General features: G+C 43.6%; 1 protein-coding gene across 1 annotated transcript in view; it reads left to right on the top strand.

Moving 5' to 3' along the window:
• Window positions 1–19,251, top strand: part of LOC142383195 (tryptophan 5-hydroxylase 1-like) — a 50,819-nt gene that overhangs the window by 18,417 nt on the left and 13,151 nt on the right. The window contains exons 7-8 of the mRNA XM_075469178.1: window positions 43–178; window positions 265–391. Of these exons, the coding sequence (XP_075325293.1) occupies window positions 43–178; window positions 265–391 (263 nt within the window). The remainder of the gene's footprint in view (window positions 1–42; window positions 179–264; window positions 392–19,251) is intronic.

The raw sequence follows: 19,251 nt of genomic DNA, 5'->3' as shown, positions 1-19,251 counted from the left end.
ATGTGTCTCGGTCTGTCCATATCTTTGTTTTTCTGTGAATAGAACGTTCAGGCTTCATCATTCGGCCAGTAGCAGGCTACCTTTGTCCCCGAGACTTTCTAGCAGGGCTGGCTTTCAGAGTATTCCACTGCACTCAGTATGTTCGCCACAGCTCAAAGCCTTTGTATACACCTGAACCGTGAGTGCACAAAATACATTTACTTGCACTTTTACTCCTTACTGTGTATATGTTTTCAAATTTTTGTGTGCGTGTGTTTCATGCAGGGATACATGCCATGAATTACTGGGTCATGTTCCACTGCTTGCAGAGACCAGCTTTGCCCAATTCTCTCAAGAGATTGGTTTAGCATCTCTTGGTGCTTCAGATGACGCTGTACAGAAACTTGCCACGGTGAGAAAAACCCATTAGATCTGTTTACAGCCATTCTTACTTATGCTAAAGATGACATGCTCATTCTATCAAAACATTTTGATATAATATTCAGTGTTGCTGAGCAGCTGAATGTTAGATTACTGTCAATGGGGTTGAGAGGATGTGAGAGGATCTAAATGACACGGATAGGCAGGAGGTTGAGGAACAGAACTTGATTTATTCTAAGCTAGAACAAAAAGCACGGCAAAGCCGGAAAACACCATAATACTACTGTGAAAACAAACCCTGACTACGACTATACACATGAATATGAGCAAGAATAGACATGGGCAACATGAGGTGACAAACAACGGCGAAGATCTGACAATGACTCAGAAACCATAGAGCTTAGATACTGTGGGAACTGATGAGTGAATGGCAGCTGAGACACAGGTGTGTGAGTGGAGGAAATGACCGGAACATGAAGGCTGAGGAAACCTGAGTGAGAATATGAACCAGAAACCCACATGACTGAAAGGAAATCTAGACTATATGACATGATAAACAAAATCACAAATAAAGACTTCACATGAATAAAATGTAATAAAAACCCATGACTAAATAACAAACAGGAAAGAACAAAACCCAGAAAAAACTAAACTAAACTAAACCAAAGACCACAAGAATCCACAAATCCTAACAATTAGATTAGTCACTTTGAGTCAACAGCACAAATTAATGAATGATAAAGATAATGCTATGTATAGTCAAAAATTGTAAAGTCTTACTTTTCAATAAAGTTTGGTAGAAAAAAAAAGAATGATAAAGATGCTAAAGAGCCCATATTATGCTCATTTAAATATTCATAATTTTCATTTGGGAGAGGGGTTTATTGAAAAAGGTGTAAATGCTTCACATTGAGTTGCCTGTGGTATGAAATGCGCTATATAAATAAAGATGCCTTGCCTTGGATTAAAAATACAGAACCTCTCATACTTGTACTATAGCACATTTTGTAGCCCCTGTGTCTTGTAGACTCCTATGAAATCCCAGTTATGATTGGTGAGCTGGGAACCAACAGAGTGCAGGAATATTAATTTGTTAATCATGTATGTGATCAGGACAAAAAGGAATATTTATTGCTTTGATTATAAAGCAGAGCCTAAAATGTAATAAAAATATAAAAGTAAAAGTTTAAATGTTTGAAACCAAAGGAAACCAAAGAATCAAGAAACTGCAATAATGTGCCTAGTTTCCAGACAACCCTGACATGAATATGCCACAGCTTGTGTAGTAGCCTCTTTTCAGGGCCAAAGTAACAGATGATGCTCCTTAATGTTTCCAAGAGTCTGTTTTGATCATGCTAATGACTGATTTACAGTAAGAGAAGAAACTTCTCCCTCACATCACAGTACATTGCCTAAGTGAGGAGCACATCAGTTGGCAGTTCAGTATCCAGTGTATACAGTTCAGTTTACAAATTAAAAAAAAAAAAAAAAAAAGACAAATGATAAGTTGAGCACATTGTCATCCTGTAAGGCAGGGGTCCCCAACCACCGGGTCGCGGACCGGTACCGGTCCGCGAGACATTCGAAACCGGGCCGTGAGATTGGGGGAAAAAAAAAAAAAAAAAAAAAAAAAAATAATTTTTTTTTTTTTTTAAAAGACATGGAAATCGGGAATTCTTTCATTTCACTCGCTAGATTCTATACTTGGAAACTGCATAGATTGCATTATGGGAGGCCGATTGTGCACGTTTATTTTTTTCAATGATGACTGTCTGTCTGTCATCAAATCCTAATTTGTAAAAGCATCTGCTAAATGTAATGTCTGTTGAACGTAAAGTACAAAAAAAAAAAAAAAAAAAGTATCCCCCCCCCCCCCGGGCCGCGGGAACAAATTGCAGAACCAAACCGGTCCTTGGTGCTGAAAAGGTTGGGGACCCCTGCTGTAAGGTATCAGTGTAATTTCTTGAAAGCCAACTTTATTCCAAGCACTTTTTTTTTTCAGAACAGCCTGTTACACTAGATTCTCACTTGTAAAATTAAGTTTTACAGATCCAGTTTAGTTAGCTAGACTGTGAAAAAATGTCATTAAAGTTTATTATTAAATTTAACTCTCAAAATTCCAGGATACTTACTAGTCCAGGCAAAGTAGCATTTTACGACGGACTAATTGTAAAATAAGTTTTTTCAGCTTATATCATTTCTATGAGGTGTCCAGAACAACATACTAAATGTCCTAAGAAATCCTAGTTGGGGAAATATGTTATATTCTCATGAATCTGAGATGTATGCCAATACGGCCAGGCAACAATACACCTCAATGGGGCTATTTTTTTTCCTTTACTCCTATCAAAATGAAACTTTACACAATGAAAGTACCCACGAACAGTAACATTTTTTGTATTACAAGTTTCTTTGAAAATAAATTGTAATATGCAAATGAGCTATACACTAATCGAATATGCCCAAAATACATCCAAATAGGCCTAATTTTTTCTTTTACTCCTACCACAATAAAAGTTCACACAATGAAAGTGTACATGAAAAGTAAAACATTTTGTATTAGAAGTTTCTTTGAAAATTAATTTGAATATGCACATGAGCTCCACCCTTATACTAATTTGCACAGGCAGAAACACCATTCATGTATGACAAATACATCGGCCCAATCTTCATCCAATCATCCTACTGCCAATGGGTGATGGCAATGCTGCTCTTAGACTGGCCTCTAACCTGAAAACTGCCTGGCTTGGTAGTACCTGCCAGGGGTATAACCCCCACCAGTATAGTCTTCAGTGTCACGGAGGCACACAAGCCTCCCCACCACAACAAGGTAGCAACAACAGGGGAGGTTTTTTTTTGTGTTTTTTAATTTAATTTAATTTTTTTTTTTTTGGTTTTTCTAGATTTTTTTTATTTACTTATTTTTTATTAGTTTTTTTCTTATTCATCTGATAAATCAGGCAACTGTGAGTTTGTGCAGCTAGTACCACGACATTCTCCGCAAATGGCAGTGCAAGGGAGTCCATGTCTTCTGCATGTGCATTTCTTTGTGCTGCAGTCTTTCCTGCAACTACAGCGGACTACATCGAGTATCTCTGGTGGTGCCGCAGGCTGATCTGTCATTATTGGCGTAAATCTCCCATCCAAAACATACCACCCCCAGTCTTTTGGGTCCATATGTTCACTTTCCCCTTTCCACTCCATTATCTGGTGAAAGACCCGAAGACTGTGGAACTTTGCAGCTGTTGATGTTGGAGGGAGAGTTTGAGGTTCCACTGGAGACGAGTTCTGAGTGGCTTTCTCACAGAATCGCCTGTATCTCAGCATATCCAGTGATTCATCTTTTTCGCCCCCATACAGTGATACCAGAACTTTCTCACCTGCTGCAATAATGATGCCTTTTCCCACATGTTCCTGTGACTGGCTGAACACCTTAGCTTGTTCAAGAAAGCTAGTGTCATTCTTGACTTTTTTCAGTGCCATTCCCTTTCCTATGCCAAAAAGACGAGATGTAGAATCACAGCCTAAAATGGCATGGATAAAGAGGAGATTGTCACACACCTTGGGACCAAGTAACTCCTTCATTTGCTTTATGCACCATATCCGTCTTGTTTTTGTTGCTTTCTTTGGTTCTGGTGCCAGAAACAGCTCCTGTGCATTCAGATCAGCATGATGCAACAAGAGTACTAACAAGTCTGTGTCATCACCTACTAAGACTGTGTCTTTTGTTCTGGCAGAGGCAATGGCTGTTTGAACAATGAGCACATCTGCGTCATGCTTTGCATGGTCTGTGATACATCCAGCCCTCTCAAGTTTTTCACTGAGATAAACCAAGAACCGTTGTTTGTTTTCCTTATTGTTAAGGAACTGGTCCTTTTTGGATTGGATGATCATGTCACCAGAGAAGTGTACAGTTACACCAGGAGTAACACCTGTTCGGCGCAGTTGAGTGGCATTTTTTATTGTTGGTTCTTCTTTGTAGCCATCAAAGACTATGACAGTAGCCGTACCATATTTCTGTGTGACATATCTGACGTAAATTTGTTGCCAAATGTTGCCATTTGTCAAAAGAGCGGGAAAGCTGAGTTCTCAGTGGGGTCCCACTCCCAAGTTATATCATGTGCATACATGATACGGGCATATTCGATTAGTGTATAGCTAAGAAACTTGTAATACAAAAAATGTTACTGTTCATGGGTACTTTCATTGTGTAAAGTTTCATTTTGATAGGAGTAAAGGAAAAAAATAGCCCCATTGGGGTGTATTTTGGGCATATTCGATTAGTGTATAGCTCATTTGCATATTACAATTTATTTTCAAAGAAACTTGTAATACAAAAAATGTTACTGTTCATGGGTACTTTCATTGTGTAAAGTTTCATTTTGATAGGCATAAGGGGAAAAAATAACCCCATTGGGGTGTATTGTTGCTTGGCCCTACTGGCACACATCTCGGATTGATGAAAATTTAACATATTTCCTCAACTGGGATTTCTTAGGACTTTTAGTATGTTGTTCTGGACACCCCATAGAAATGATTTATGCTGAAAAAAAATCTTTTACAATTAGTTCCATTTTTTACTCAAAAATTAGTTACTTTGCCTGGACTATACCTGCGTCATGTTAGTTAATCTATTGACAAGCTATGCTAGCACTCTTGATGAAAGGTTAGCTGTAGAGAAAACTAATGCGGACATGTGGTGTTGCAACAATCTCTAAATAAATTGGATATATGACATTTGACAAATATTTATCTGAAATCGTCACTCTATATTTGTTTTACTAATAAGAGAATAGGAGGAATGTGATCCTTTTCATTTGAAACAGCTGGATGCAGGTTGCTGTAGAGTTTGAGATATTCATTCCTGATGCTCAAGGTCAACTCTGAGACAAAACCAGTTGTAGCGTTATTGGTTACCAAATATAAGGATTTATGAGGGTTCTCACTGTCTCAAATAAGCCTTAAAACCTAGAATTCGGGGCACCACCTCCTTGATTGGCTTAACTTAGTTAAGTTGCAGTTCAAAAAGGGAAACTGTTAAGATAATAAATTGGGTAGTCTCATTCTGATTCGTACGTTCTGTTTGAAGTGACAACCGACTTAGTAACTGTCCGTGACGCTCTTAAATGGATTAATACAAACATTTATTCAACATTGCACAGGTATATAGGTGTATAAACAATTGATAAGAGACAGAATATGGGTACTTTGCAATAGTTGTAGGGAAACACGGTTGAAAGGGAGAGATGACTTAGCTAAACGGGAGGACTAGTGACCTGGGGTTAAAACATTAATACTGAGTCTGGTTCTTCACACGGAACTGCTATGGCTAATCACTTCGGCCGGTTATTTCCTACGGATCTCTGCACAACCATCACCTCCAGAGGAAGGATTCAGCACTCCGAGTTCAGCAGAGTTCCACTGCTCCAAAGATATCAGACTTTATGCACCTTACTTTTGCCGTAGAGTATCGTGGTTCTTTACAAGGTGAGCGTCAGTCCTTGGAGACCACGTTTCCTTGGTTACCAGCGGCTGGGCGTCGTTGTTGGAGACCACGTTTCCTTGGTTACCAGTGGCTGGGCGTTGTTGTTGGAGACCACGTTTCCTTGGTGACCGGCTGGGTGACGTTGAGTCGGCTGTTCTTCTTGGGCCGGGCGGTGTGATTTAGCAAACACTCGCGTGTATCGGACCAGACTTTTATAAAAAAAGGGAAGTCTAAAAAAATGGGAATTAATAGTTACGGAGTAAAATAGAGAGAGGACAGAAGAGTTGCGGGGAAAGGCAAGATTACAAGAGGTCAAAAATTGTAAGCATAAGCTTAGGGGACAAAGGGAGTGGTCAAGGCTTGGAGGACCACAGGGAGGTCCCAGAGTTGCGGATTTTGAGAGTAAACAGTAAGAGCGAGCTAAGAGGGGAGAGATGGTAGATATGAGAGAGAGAATCTCTGGTGCGCTCGGGTTTTAAACTCGAGGTCACATGTCAGCTTTCGTCCAATCAGCGTTTCACTGTCCCCCAACCCAAAAAGCTAAAAAGGGGGGTGGAACTGAGAACAAAAGGGAAAATTCTCTCTTTCAAACGCATTTACCTACGTTACACTGATTTATACAATATAATGTTCCTAACAGACAATATTGTCGCATAAAAGCAGGCATAAACACAAATATGAGCATGAAACACTTATTAGCATACAATACTTCATATTATCATGACAAAAATGGTAATGACAACTTTGCTTGCTGTTAACTAGAATGATCTGCGGCTCCTTGAGTGATACCTGTGGGATTAACACCATTGGGTTATTTATTGTACATAATGAGAACATTAAAACATCCTTAGTTATGAGTGTCCTTGGTCATTAGGCTGACAGAGTGGAAAGTGTCCGTCATCTATGTCCACTGGGTGGTGCTGTGGTTCCATGGCAGAGTTTCTATTAAATCCAATATTCCATAACTTGGTAAATACTCCATGTAAAAGAATGGCGAATGTTTCAAAATGATCTGTAGATTTATGCAGTTCCGATTTTAACAGTTTTATTCCAGGAGAAAGTGAGGATTATGGTGAAAGTTCTACTTTCTAGAAAATAGAGAGTTGAACATTCCTTTGTAACAGGCCAGGAAAGAAGAAGAGCACGCTACATATCCCCCACTTGATTCGGAGGTGTCCTGGGGAGATCTCGGAATCACGGAGGAGTAATCCCAGTGGTCTCAGGTCCAAGAGGCTGAGGTGTTCTCTGAGGTGGTTGTGTTGGCTTTTATATCCCTAGCTTGTAGTACTGTTTTACTGTAAGACTTATAGAATTAGAAAAACATATAAAAAGATATAACGAATTTAACTACGCTTTCTTAAGGGACTATAGTCGTAGCCTGAAACTAATGTCTAACCTATCTTCTAGCTAATTCTTTATAAAAGGGTAAATGGACTAAGTAACAAAAGAAAAATCAAAAAGGGGAAGAGGTGACAGAAGAGTTGGCTTAGAGCTATACTTCGTTCGCTAGTTCGTGGACTGCGGGCGAATATATGACTCGGGGTTCTTCCGATTCTGTCTCCTCATCAAAAGTCACTAGATCGGTGGTGTTTTTGTTCTGATCTGGCTTCTTACGTTTGTTACGTCTCGTGGTCCATTTAAGTAGGTTAATTTGGCCCTGGAGGGCGTTAGCGCGTCGAGAATATAGGTACGCGATTCCGAAGGTGAGGAGGTAGCCTAGGGCAACCAGGGTCGCGGTTACTGTGTCGGGGCCTGACCATGAGTACGATATAGTTGGTCGGGGAGGTTTGTTGCTGGAGGTTATTTCTTTCAGCACGTTCTCTATGGGACTGACGTCAATGGTTTTAAAACCTTCAAATTGGAGTTGAGTGACCGTGTCTGCCTCAAGCTCCAGGGATTGCTTCGAGTAGAAATCGGAGATTTCTATTTCCCCGTCGTATTGGTCAGGATTAAGATGGTAAAGGGCCAGGTCTCCTACGTGAAGGATTGCGCCTTCAGGAACTGTGACCCACAATGTGCGGTTTGGTAGTTCCATTTTGGTAGACGTGTCGTGTTGATCGTAACTAATAGTGGCGGTCTTCGCTGGAGTGTTAACCAACCAGCGACTTCCCACAGTTTCTGCTTGGGTGTTAGTTACTTGGTATTTTGGTGTGAGAGTTGTTTGGCACCGGGAGTCTTCGGTGAGAAGTTTAAGTCCACAGAGGCCCCCAGTGTCGTCTCTAACGAATGGTTTGCTGGGGCAGAGATAATGAATGTCTCTGGTAAGGGTGCACATTTTTAAATTGGGCGCGAGGTACAAGTCTGGAGAGCTATCGTGGTACGCTACCACTGTTGGTGTGTGCACTTTAACGTGGGTTTCACCTTTCCAGATTCCTACGTTGATGACGTCTTTTAGTCGGTAGATGTTGTCGAGGGTAACTATGGGAAGATTAATGAGGAAGGCTATTTCGCGGGCTTCGGGATTTACGTGAATGGGAACTGCGCTGCCTAGTGTATAAGCTAGATGTGCTTGTAAGGGGTTAACAATTTCTCTAGTGGCCGTGGACAGAATGTCCTGTACTACGGCTAGCGACACTAGGTACGGAGGGATTTTTCCCATAGCTAGAGTATCAACTGAGGAGCTAACATCTCTTATCAGGTCAGACATGAGCATAGTTACCAGCTGTGTGTGAGCATAATCAACCTTTAAAACTCCCAGCAGTGTTTCTTCTGCTGCGACTGTCTTCATCAGGGTTTCACTATGGGAGTTCAAAACCAAGACCGTGCCTTCCACAGTTTTGGTCACCGTGCTGAGCTGTCCTCTCTGCAAATCTAGTTGCTGTTGGATGCCCGGGATTTCACCCTGTAACTCACCCATATGACGCTTTATCGCGGCAATGTTTACGGCATTCACGGCTGACGACCCCAAACTGAATAGGGAGCCGACGGCGGATGCGGCTGCCAGTAGTCCCCCAATGAAGCGTTTCTCCCTTCTGTTCGCCCCACTCAGTTCTGATTGAGTGATGGTGAACTTCTGGAGTTGTTGCAACATATGGGTGATGTCTACCTCCGCATGAGTGATGACTTCTCTCTTCCACCGAGCGCCGGCCCACGAAGTCAGTTTGGCGGAGCTAGGCACGTTCCTCATGCACAGCACACTAGGACTGAACCGGACATACACCTTCTGGGTGTGTAGCCGGCAGTTGGTGATCAGGAGTCCGGGTTGTTCCGTTAGAACAATTCCGGAGTCTGGTCCGGGTTCAACGATCTCAGTCCAAGTGGGAATAGTTGCCAGTCCCATCGTCGCAAGTATGAGCCAGAGTGTCATCATCCTGGTGAAAAACAGTGATGGATATTAGGGCTCATTTCAAATTGATACACTTTTGGTTGGACGGAGGTTAGAGTTGGCTAGTTCACCCCCACTTGTAGTTAGTGTGTTAGTAGCATTTGTTAGACAGGCAGTCGTATCGGGAACACGGACTTGAGTTTGAACTATTCTGGTTTTGCCTATTTTGATTTTAGTTCCTTGCTAGTAATATTGTTTAGGAGGGAGCTCTGTGTTTTTTCTTTTATTGTTTTGTTAAGGCTTTTGCTCCCCCCCTTGTGGATCTCGGTTTTATGGGTTTGCTGAGACATGATTGTCCTCAGCGAGTCCCCTAAAGCTTTTATGTGGTCTAATTTGGTTTCTGTGGACCCATTTGGACTTGGCTTCTTTCTGTCCTTGGCTGATTTTTATCTGATACGCCACTGGTGACAGTTTTTCGGTGATCAGGTGGGGTCCTGTCCATCGAGGAAGGAACTTTTTGGCCAGCTTTCCAACCTTGTGACTCGTCTGTTCACCGGTTTTGGTGAAGTTGTAGTACCAGACCTTGTCCCCCACTTGGAGTTCCTCCTGTGAGGCTTTTTGGTCATAATAGCTCTTTCTTCCCTCGACCGATTTTTCCAGGTGTTTCTGAGCGAATGCAAAGGTTACCTGTAGGTTTCTGCTGAGGTCCTTCATGTACTGGTGAGTGGTGTACGCTGTTGCTACACTGGCTTCACCTGGTTGGTAGAGCACATGTAGTGGCATTGTCATCTGTCTGCCTGTCATCATTTCAAACGGGGAGATTCCCGTTGCTTAATGTGGTGTTGCTCTGATGGCCATTAAGACCAACGGCAATTTTACATCCCAATCTCGTTGGTTGGATGCAACGTACTTCTTAAGTATGTTCACCACAGTTCGGTTGGCTCGCTCTACTTGACCTGAGGCTCGCGGGTGATAACTGATGTGAAAGTTTGCTTTCACACCCAGAGCTTGCCACAACTGTTGCATGACTTCTGCCGTGAAGTGTGTTCCTCTGTCTGAGTTGACACGACTTGGAAGGCCGAATCTTGAGAACACATGGTTCATGAGCAGGTAGGCGGTAGTTTCAGCTGTATCGTTTGCAGCTGGTAGGCATTCTACCCATTTGGTGAATGCACATGTAACCGTGAGGAAATATTTGTTGCCTCTGGTTGATTTGGTGAGAGGTCCCACCCAGTCAATTTGGAGGTCTGACCATGGGAATGAGATGCCTCTCCTCTGCAACGGAGCCCGGTGTATCGGGTTTGTCGGCTGAAACTGACAACACACAAGGCATCCTTTGATGTAGTCGGCTACATCTTTTCTCATTTTTGGCCAGTATGCCACTTGTTTTAACGCGCTGTATGTTGCTTTGACACCTTTGTGTCCAGCCGCGGGAAGGTCGTGTGCGTGCACGAGCATCACCCCCCTTTGGTTTCGAGGGACCACGAACGCAGGTGAAGAGAGTGCGTCGGAAACATGAACTAAGACACCTTTGACCAACCGCAGGGCTGATCGAGTGGCAAAGAGTTTCTTTAAATCAGGGATGTCATTGAGGTCAGACTCAGAGGGTGTGTTTGAGTCGTCAGACACGAACGACACCATTTTATTGATGGCAGGGTCAAGAGATTGAAGGGTGACCAGATCAGTGTCGGTGAACGCTGGTTCCACTGACACTGATCCATCGTTAGATGTCTGGGCGGGAGGGTTCGTTTTGGAACGCGTCACCACACAGACCTGTGGTTCGGAGGAGTCCGAGGTGGCTGCGGTTAGCCACGAGGGATCCAGTGACCAGGGGATGCCATGCATCGCTCCCTGTTTTGCCAAGGAATCAGTTAGATCGTTCAGTTCTTTGTCTTGCCCCGGTACACGTGAGTGGCCTCTGACCTTTTTCCAGTAGATCTGCATGTCGTTGGACTCAATGGCATGGTTACATGCCAGGAACAATTCTTTATTTTTCACAGGTTTTCTGCTGGAAGTCAGGAAACCATTGCGTTTCCACGTGGCAAGGTGGCAAGAGAAACTGAGACGAGCGTAGTTAGAATCAGTACAAATCAATAATTCTTTCACACCTTTTTCTGCGGCGAGTTGTACCGTGATCAGGACACCTGCCACTTCTGCGTATTGGGACGACTGTGAACCAAGCTGGAAGCTTTGAGGTTCATAGGGGTTGTTTTGGAGCCAAACGACGCCTGCACCTGCTCGTGTAACCGTGTCGTGATGAAAAGAGCACCCATCTACATACGCAGTAGTCATGTTTTTACACACGTTTTCATCGTAGTAGTGATGGTGGGGGTTGGTTACAGGTGAGGGTTTGTCTGTAATCGCGCAGATTGGAGGTGTGTCTGCAGTGCAGTTCTGACATGCAGCAAGATCGGTGCCGAGAGGGCTTTTTTTTGTTCTGCGCGTAGCAGACTTCTAAGTCGAAACTTTGCAGAGCCATTAGCCATGAGGCCACACGGGCATTTGTTACAACTCCATCCCTTATACGTTGGCTGTTAAGGAACGTGGTAGGTTGGTGTTGTGTTTCTACAATGACCTTTTGGCCTCCGAGGTAGTTGGAGAAATGTTTAACTGCCCAAACTGTGGCTAGCAGAGCTTTTTCACAGTCAGAATATTTCAACTCAGGCATAGCTAGCGTTTTGCTGGCGTACGCCACTACTCTCTTATCCTGGTCGTATTTCTGATACAGACCAGCGCTTAAGCAGTGAGCTGAGAAGCCCACTTCGAGGTGGAATGGTTTGTCGCAGTTAGGGTAGTTTAAACATGGTGCTGTGCACAGTTTTTCTTTTAAGGTGGACATGGCCTTTTGTTGTGGCTCAGCCCAGATAAAAGGTGTGTCCTTTTTAAGTAGTTCAGTTAGAGGTTTTGCTATGTCGGCATAGCTCTCAATGAACTGTCGAGAGTAGTTGCAGACTCCTAAGAAGCTGCGGAGCTCAGAGACGTTTGAGGGAACTTTGATGTTACTGATGCCCTGGATGCGGTTAACTTGTGGCTCGACCCCACTGGGTCCTACTAGGAGACCGACGTAATCTACTTTGGTTTTACACCACTGACATTTTGAGAGTGATATTTTTGCACCCGCAGTGGTGAGTTGACCCAGGACATGGTCGATTTCCTGAATGTGTGCATCCAGGCTGGGGCTACGGAGAAGGATGTCATCGACGTAGATGAGGTTACCTCGTTCGCTGGCATCAGGGCATGCTTTGTTTAGAAATATGTTAAATTCAGCCGGTGAGTTGGCGTAGCCAAAAGGACACCTCGTGAATGTGTATTGACGGTTAGCGAACGTGAATGCCAACTTGTGTTGGTCCTCAACGTGTACTGGAATGGTCCAGAAACCCGACGCCACGTCTAGAGTGGAGAAGTATTTGGCATTTTTAACGCGAGGAAGTTCTTGTTCGAGCTGAGTCATTGGCCACCTCGAGAGAGGGACCTGTTGGTTGAGTTTGCGATAGTCGATCGTGAGTCTCCATTTTCCATTGGGTTTCACGACCGGCCAGAGAGGTGCCGAAAGTTCTGTTACAAGGCCGAATGATCCTGTTTTTTAACAGGTCATCAATTATTTCCTGTATAGGCTCCTGTGATGCTAGAGGAATCTTATACTGACGCACAAAAGTTGGCGGTGCGTCTGGTGGAGTAGGGATGCGCATTGAGTGGATTGTGGTTAAACCACAATCCGAAGAATCAAGTGAGAAAAAGTCCTGATATTTGAGAAGGGTTTGGCGTAGCTTGTCGCGTTCTTCGTCATTAACGAGAGCGTTAGCTTGCGTTACCACTTCTTCGATTCGATCAGCAACATTAGGGGATGGCCCTGTTGTTACTTTTTCCTGTGCGTCGGGAGAGTCTGGGGTTGATGTAACCGCCAAGACGTCAATCGTGTGAAGTGTCATTTGTTCATCATGACTAAGATCGATGCGACTGACTGAGTTCTGGTCGAGAGTCACGACCGAAAAGAGTGCGATCGCCCTTGAAGGCTTTGTGTAGACAACCTGGGTTGTCTGATGTTTTGGAAGGAGTGGAGTTGGGATTTGTCCCAGTATTGGGATGCCCAGCTCAAAGTCATGGAAGTCAGTACTGATAAGCCAGCCCAGTGGCGTGCCTTTTGGGATCAGTATGGCTTCCTCACCGATGTTGTTGATCAGCAAGAATGTGGTCCTAGAATTTAGGCCCAAAAGAGGAGTTGCTTCCAGGGACAGTCCAAGTTCGAAGAACAGTGGCGAAGGTTGAAACAGAGCTTGTGAGTGGTTAAGACTCTGGCCTGGTTGCATGCATATCTGGAGAGGGACATTCGCCGTGCGTGCTGGTATTGTGGCATGTTGGAAGTTAGCTACTTGACATACCTCTGGAATTGTCTGTCCTGACTTCAGGTTGTCTGCGTCAGGCAGATAAGAAGAATCACGCACGGGTGTTAGTGACCACAGAATGTTATTTACTATGTCAATTTGGACTCCTAGTCTCACCAGTATATCGCCTCCTACGTACACTGAGTGTGGAAGGTCGGGAATAACCAGAAAAGTGTGAACCAGCATTCTGTTATTCCACTTTAATGTGAGAGCACAAACACCCATGGCAGTGAGTGTTGTGGTTGGTGTAGGATCTAATGGGAAACGGAAGGTCTTTTTCACCATCCGGAGATTGGCGTTTTCTCGTGCCAGTGACTCATATAGATCTTTACTGATTGCGGATTTATCAGCCCATAAAGCTATAATCACATCATTTATCTGCGACTTTTGCAGTTCAAGACCCCCGAGCACCTGTGGACAGTACTCGTCCTGCGTGGCTGACGGTTGTAATGCACACAGGAAAGTGTCTCGTTGTGTCGCGAGCTGCGTCACCAGGTTGTCAGGGTCGGCCTGAGCGGCTGGACTGCTGTGGACAACCTCATCGTGTGTTACGGTTTCGGACGGCTCGAGTGAAGTTATCTGTTGGACAGAGTTATGCTTTTCACTTTCAAGGACATAGCAGCTAAAATCTTCATTGTACGGAAAAGTAATCGTCAGAGGTTCTCGCACCTGTGCCCACACTTTCAATCGTTTGAAATCGAGCAAAGGCTCAAAACGGTTCAGAAGATCTTTTCCGACAAGCAAAGGAATGGACTCAAGCGATGACACATACACGGGATGAATCAGAGTCATTGGTCCGATTGACAGTTGTATCAGAGATACCGCTGACAGAGTGGTGTTATTAGAGGTGTACGGGCGCACTTCCAGAGAGCAAGGTTGGAGTTTTAACTCTTTATTGCCGTGGTTTGCTGCCTTACGAAGTCTGTTAAAGAGAGATAGAGACATTAAAGTTATATCCGCGGCGGTGTCGAGGAGAGCTTCATGTCTCAGCACATCTTCCAAGGTTAGTGAGATGTAAAACTTGCGTGCGACTCCCGTTTCAGAGAGGTTGCACAGAAATTGGTGTACAGGTGGTTCAACTTGTATCAGAGAGGCATCCTGGTCAGAGGAGATCTCTTTTTGATCCAGCTGTACAACCAAGACTGCGCTAGGTGGGAGAGGATCTTTCGCCTCTTCTTCTGTGCTGTTCACGGGAGTTTGTGACTCTGTTTGAGCCTGTTGTGGGTCCAGCTCAGATTCTGGAGTTGGCTCGGCTGCTCGTTCTGGCTTTGAAAGGGAATCAGCTGGCAGGGCCAGGTTCTGTGTCACAGTGGTTATGGACAGAAGATCAGACTTTTTGTTAACTTTCTTTTCTTTCATTTCTTGCAACAAACGTTTAATATTGTCTATTTCATCCTGGCTGAGACCAAAGGCTTCTTTTTCCTTTTCAGATCTCATGCCTGGAGAGTCTTTGTTGCTCCTTTTGTGTGAATCATTCGATTCCTGTTGAGATAATTTGGACCATTCCGTGCGTGGATGTCTGTCCCGAGGCCTATTTTTATAGTCACCCTGATTCTCCCGAGCTGGGTATTCGGGGAACCGGTTTGGGAAGAACTTTCCTCTGTGAGGGTTAAAAGGAGGTTTGTTGTGTTCTGCACGTGAGTAAGATCGTTCTTTACTGGGCCAGTGAGGTTTCGAGTAGCCGTCTTTCGGATGAGACGGTTGAGTCTGTGATGTCTTGTGACTTTCACTAGACCGCTGTGGTCGGGTGTCGTGACCAGTTGCCTTACCCCTTTGGGCTCCTTCGAGCTCCATAGGTGGGTGTTCGGCGTTCAGCGTCAGAACAGTGTTATGCTCTGGATGTTTAGCTTGTCTGTGTTTCTGGAAACCTAAAGTGGCCCACTCACGGAGCTGCACAATTGTGGCTGTTCGCGGATTAGCCATGACCCCCAAGTGGTGACTAGTAACGGGATGGAGATTTTGGATGAAGAGAGTTTTGAAATTTATATCTTCCTCCATTCCCTTGTCGTTGCGTGAGCCAAAATAAGCTTTGAGGAGACGGTAATAGTACTGCTGAGGCAGCTCACTACGTCCCTGCTTAATCATCATGGCGGTACTTAGACCAGACTGAGACAGCTCATCTGAAAATTCCCTCTCCATCGTTTGACAGAGAAGTGCATAATCATTTTGGATGTAATCAAGCTGACGTTCGATGAATCTACTTACTTCACGGCTGGACGTGATTTTAATCAAGTAGATTTTGTCCGTAATGGATGCGTTTGGAAATCGACGCAAATAGAAGTCAATATCATTTAAGTAAGCTCGGGTGTCGTGTGGCCCCCCAGGAGTGGGTTCGAACCTTGGCACGTTGCGAGCGATTTTGTCTAATTCTCGGTCAGAAGGTCCCAACGGTGTGTGGTTCCCCAGAGCAAAGGTCGACTGATCCAGTCTGGTTGGTTCTGGGGACTCACCGTGGGTTCTGAAAGGATTTGGGGTAGCTGGCCCTGTTGGAAGAAAGAACGACTCCCCCTGGGCTCCCTTATAGCTAAAACGGCCTTCCTTTTCTGGTTGAGAGGGATCAGGCATTTTCAGTTTGCGTTCAGCCTCCAAGGACTGACGTAAATCTCTTTTTGCATTTATCAACTCTGCTGTTAGGCGTTCGTTTTGCTGATACGCTTCATTGATTTTGTCTTTAGCTTCGCCGAGGTGTTCCTGCAAAAGCTGTATCTGTTTTTGTTTAGCACTGAGATGCGTCTCATAGGATGCGACTTCAGTGTTCAAATCCTGCACTGTCTGCAGGGCATCGTGGAGAGGTTGTTGCGAGTCCTTATGGGCTTTATTAACCTCTTCCAGTTTAGTTTGGTTAGCCAGCAAATCTTGTTGGCACTGCTGGAGCGATTCCCCAAGCTCCCCGTTTATCCCTTTTAGTTGATTCATATCTCTGTCTGATTGTTCAACCTGGGTTGTTAATTTCTTTATTTGGTCAGCAGCCTGGCTTGCTGTCCTTTCAGAGACGTCTAATTTATGTTGGAGGAATTTCTTTTCCTCCTGTAATTGCGTTATCGTTTGCGACCGAGTTTTGAGTTTTTCAGCGGCTTGCTCCACCACCTTATGTGCATGTTTGAATCGCGCGGAGAAGACGACAGCTAAGCTCCCCAATAACTTTGTTAAAGTTTTGTCTTTGGGCGTCTTCGCTTCCACTCCTGCAATAAGTTCTGACACTATTGCCCCGAGCTCGTTGGGGTCAGTGCCTGTTATTTGGTTGACATAACCTGGAATTAGCTCTTCAGTCAAATCCATCAGGGTGTTTTCCATTGCTTCGAATGGATCGTCCTGACTGGACGTGTCAGAAGTCATGTTGATTTGTCGAGAAAAGTTTTGTTAATCTATTTGTTTAGGCGTAACTGTGGTAAGCAGTTAGGCAAGTTATAGACTAAGTTTGGCGTGTCTGGAAGAAGGGAAGGAAAGTAAGAGAAAGAAAAAGGAAACGAAAAGAAAAAAAAAAAAAAATATTCAAAAAAAAAAAAATTCTTTTAATTTAAAATTAATAAAATATATAAAAATTAAAATAAAAATAAAAAATAAAATTAATGATCAAAATTTAAATTTAAAAGTTTATCGCTTAAAATTATTTAATTCCAAATTGATTTTGAAATTAAACTTAAAACAAAAATTAAATAACAACAAGATGGAAATAATCAAACAAAAGAAAATTAAAAAGAAGTATTCCTTAATAAAATTTATCTTACTTGATTAAGCCAAATTATTAATAAGTTCTTTCCTTCTTCCAAGTGTCGTTACTTTTCTAATGATGTTAATTTTGGGGTTGCTGATTTGGGGTGTCACAATTTAGGAGTTGTGGATATAATCCACCGTTTTAGGTTGACTCTCTTTTAACCTTAAAAATCAGTTACTGTTGAGTTTTCTGATTTTAAATTTCCTATTTATTTAAGAATCGTTTTTCTCTTAAACCCTTAAACAAGTTATGCAAACAGTCATTGTTAGTACAGGAATTAGTTGTGAACCACGTGATTGCTTTTCAATTCAATCACTTCACCACAAATTACGATGGCGCTGGTCAGATTTGTTAGTCAAACACCATTTCCCAGAATTCCTTCACTTTGTTGTAATTAACCAAGCTACCAGCAGATGACGCTGAGGCTCGTTCTTGCGTTATTTGCAGCGGACTTCCAGGGGAAGAGTGAGAAAGTGCTGACGTCAGATGTTGACAACTTTGGCACCTCCCACTCAGGAAGTCTCATTCCAGCGCGTGTGGCTTTTAGCCCACAGCAATTTAGCTTTGTAGCATCAACGCCAAGCTTTTAAACATCAACATTCATGTCACAAGCAAAAAGAAACACGGCGGTTTCCAACACAGCTTTGCAGAAAAGACAGCAGCAGTTTGCGAGACGCGGCAGTCTCCAACTTTCCACCTTAAACTTTTAAGGGGCTTCTAAGCACGTCAGCGCTTCTACCGGCGTGCTGACGTAATTGGGCTCGTGAGCTTCTACGAACACCAAGTTAAAACAGACTTGCCTTTAGGCACTTCAATTCTTCAAAATTGACTAAATTACCCTCTCTTCGGGAGGTCACAATACACACGCCGTGTAGACGTTACTTTCACCCGCCACGGGAATCTTCGCCGTGCCGTCTCAAATCTCCTGACTGTTTGTAAACAAACCAGTTGCTAGGCTGGGTAGCTACGCAAGCCTTTAGCTCGGAGTCCTGAGCACAGTAGACAATACCGGAATTTCGCGGATAAATTATCTATGTTCCTCAGAGTGGTTAGATCACATTGGTTACTCGCAATTATTGATCCCCACTTGGCCATATATTATTGAGCGTTTTACCACGCTCTTGCATGCAAAATTACTTCAGGGGGAAGCACACCTAGGCGGCGCTGGTGCCTTCCGTTTCTGTGTTTTTGTAATTCTTTCTTACTACAAAAACCATTCAAACAACAAGTTTATGCGTCCATAAAGTTCGTTATTTGGCTCTATATCTTTGCTCTCGTTAACTCTCAATTGCAGGAAACAACAGTTTGTAGAACAATGCTCACACACAGACAGTTTTGCTAAGCGCGGCTATTTTGCAAAAACGCCTCGCACGGGCGGCACCAAAAATATGTAGCGTTATTGGTTACCAAATATAAGGATTTATGAGGGTTCTCACTGTCTCAAATAAGCCTTAAAACCTAGAATTCGGGGCACCACCTCCTTGATTGGCTTAACTTAGTTAAGTTGCAGTTCAAAAAGGGAAACTGTTAAGATAATAAATTGGGTAGTCTCATTCTGATTCGTACGTTCTGTTTGAAGTGACAACCGACTTAGTAACTGTCCGTGACGCTCTTAAATGGATTAATACAAACATTTATTCAACATTGCACAGGTATATAGGTGTATAAACACTTGATAAGAGACAGAATATGGGTACTTTGCAATAGTTGTAGGGAAACACGGTTGAAAGGGAGAGATGACTTAGCTAAACGGGAGGACTAGTGACCTGGGGTTAAAACATTAATACTGAGTCTGGTTCTTCACACGGAACTGCTATGGCTAATCACTTCGGCCGGTTATTTCCTACGGATCTCTGCACAACCATCACCTCCAGAGGAAGGATTCAGCACTCCGAGTTCAGCAGAGTTCCACTGCTCCAAAGATATCAGACTTTATGCACCTTACTTTTGCCGTAGAGTATCGTGGTTCTTTACAAGGTGAGCGTCAGTCCTTGGAGACCACGTTTCCTTGGTTACCAGCGGCTGGGCGTCGTTGTTGGAGACC

This window comes from Odontesthes bonariensis, chromosome 1 (assembly GCF_027942865.1).
Source record: "Odontesthes bonariensis isolate fOdoBon6 chromosome 1, fOdoBon6.hap1, whole genome shotgun sequence".
NCBI lineage: Eukaryota > Metazoa > Chordata > Actinopteri > Atheriniformes > Atherinopsidae > Odontesthes > Odontesthes bonariensis.
The sequence above is the reverse complement of the archived record's forward strand: the minus strand, read 5'-3'. Positions and strand labels throughout refer to the sequence as shown.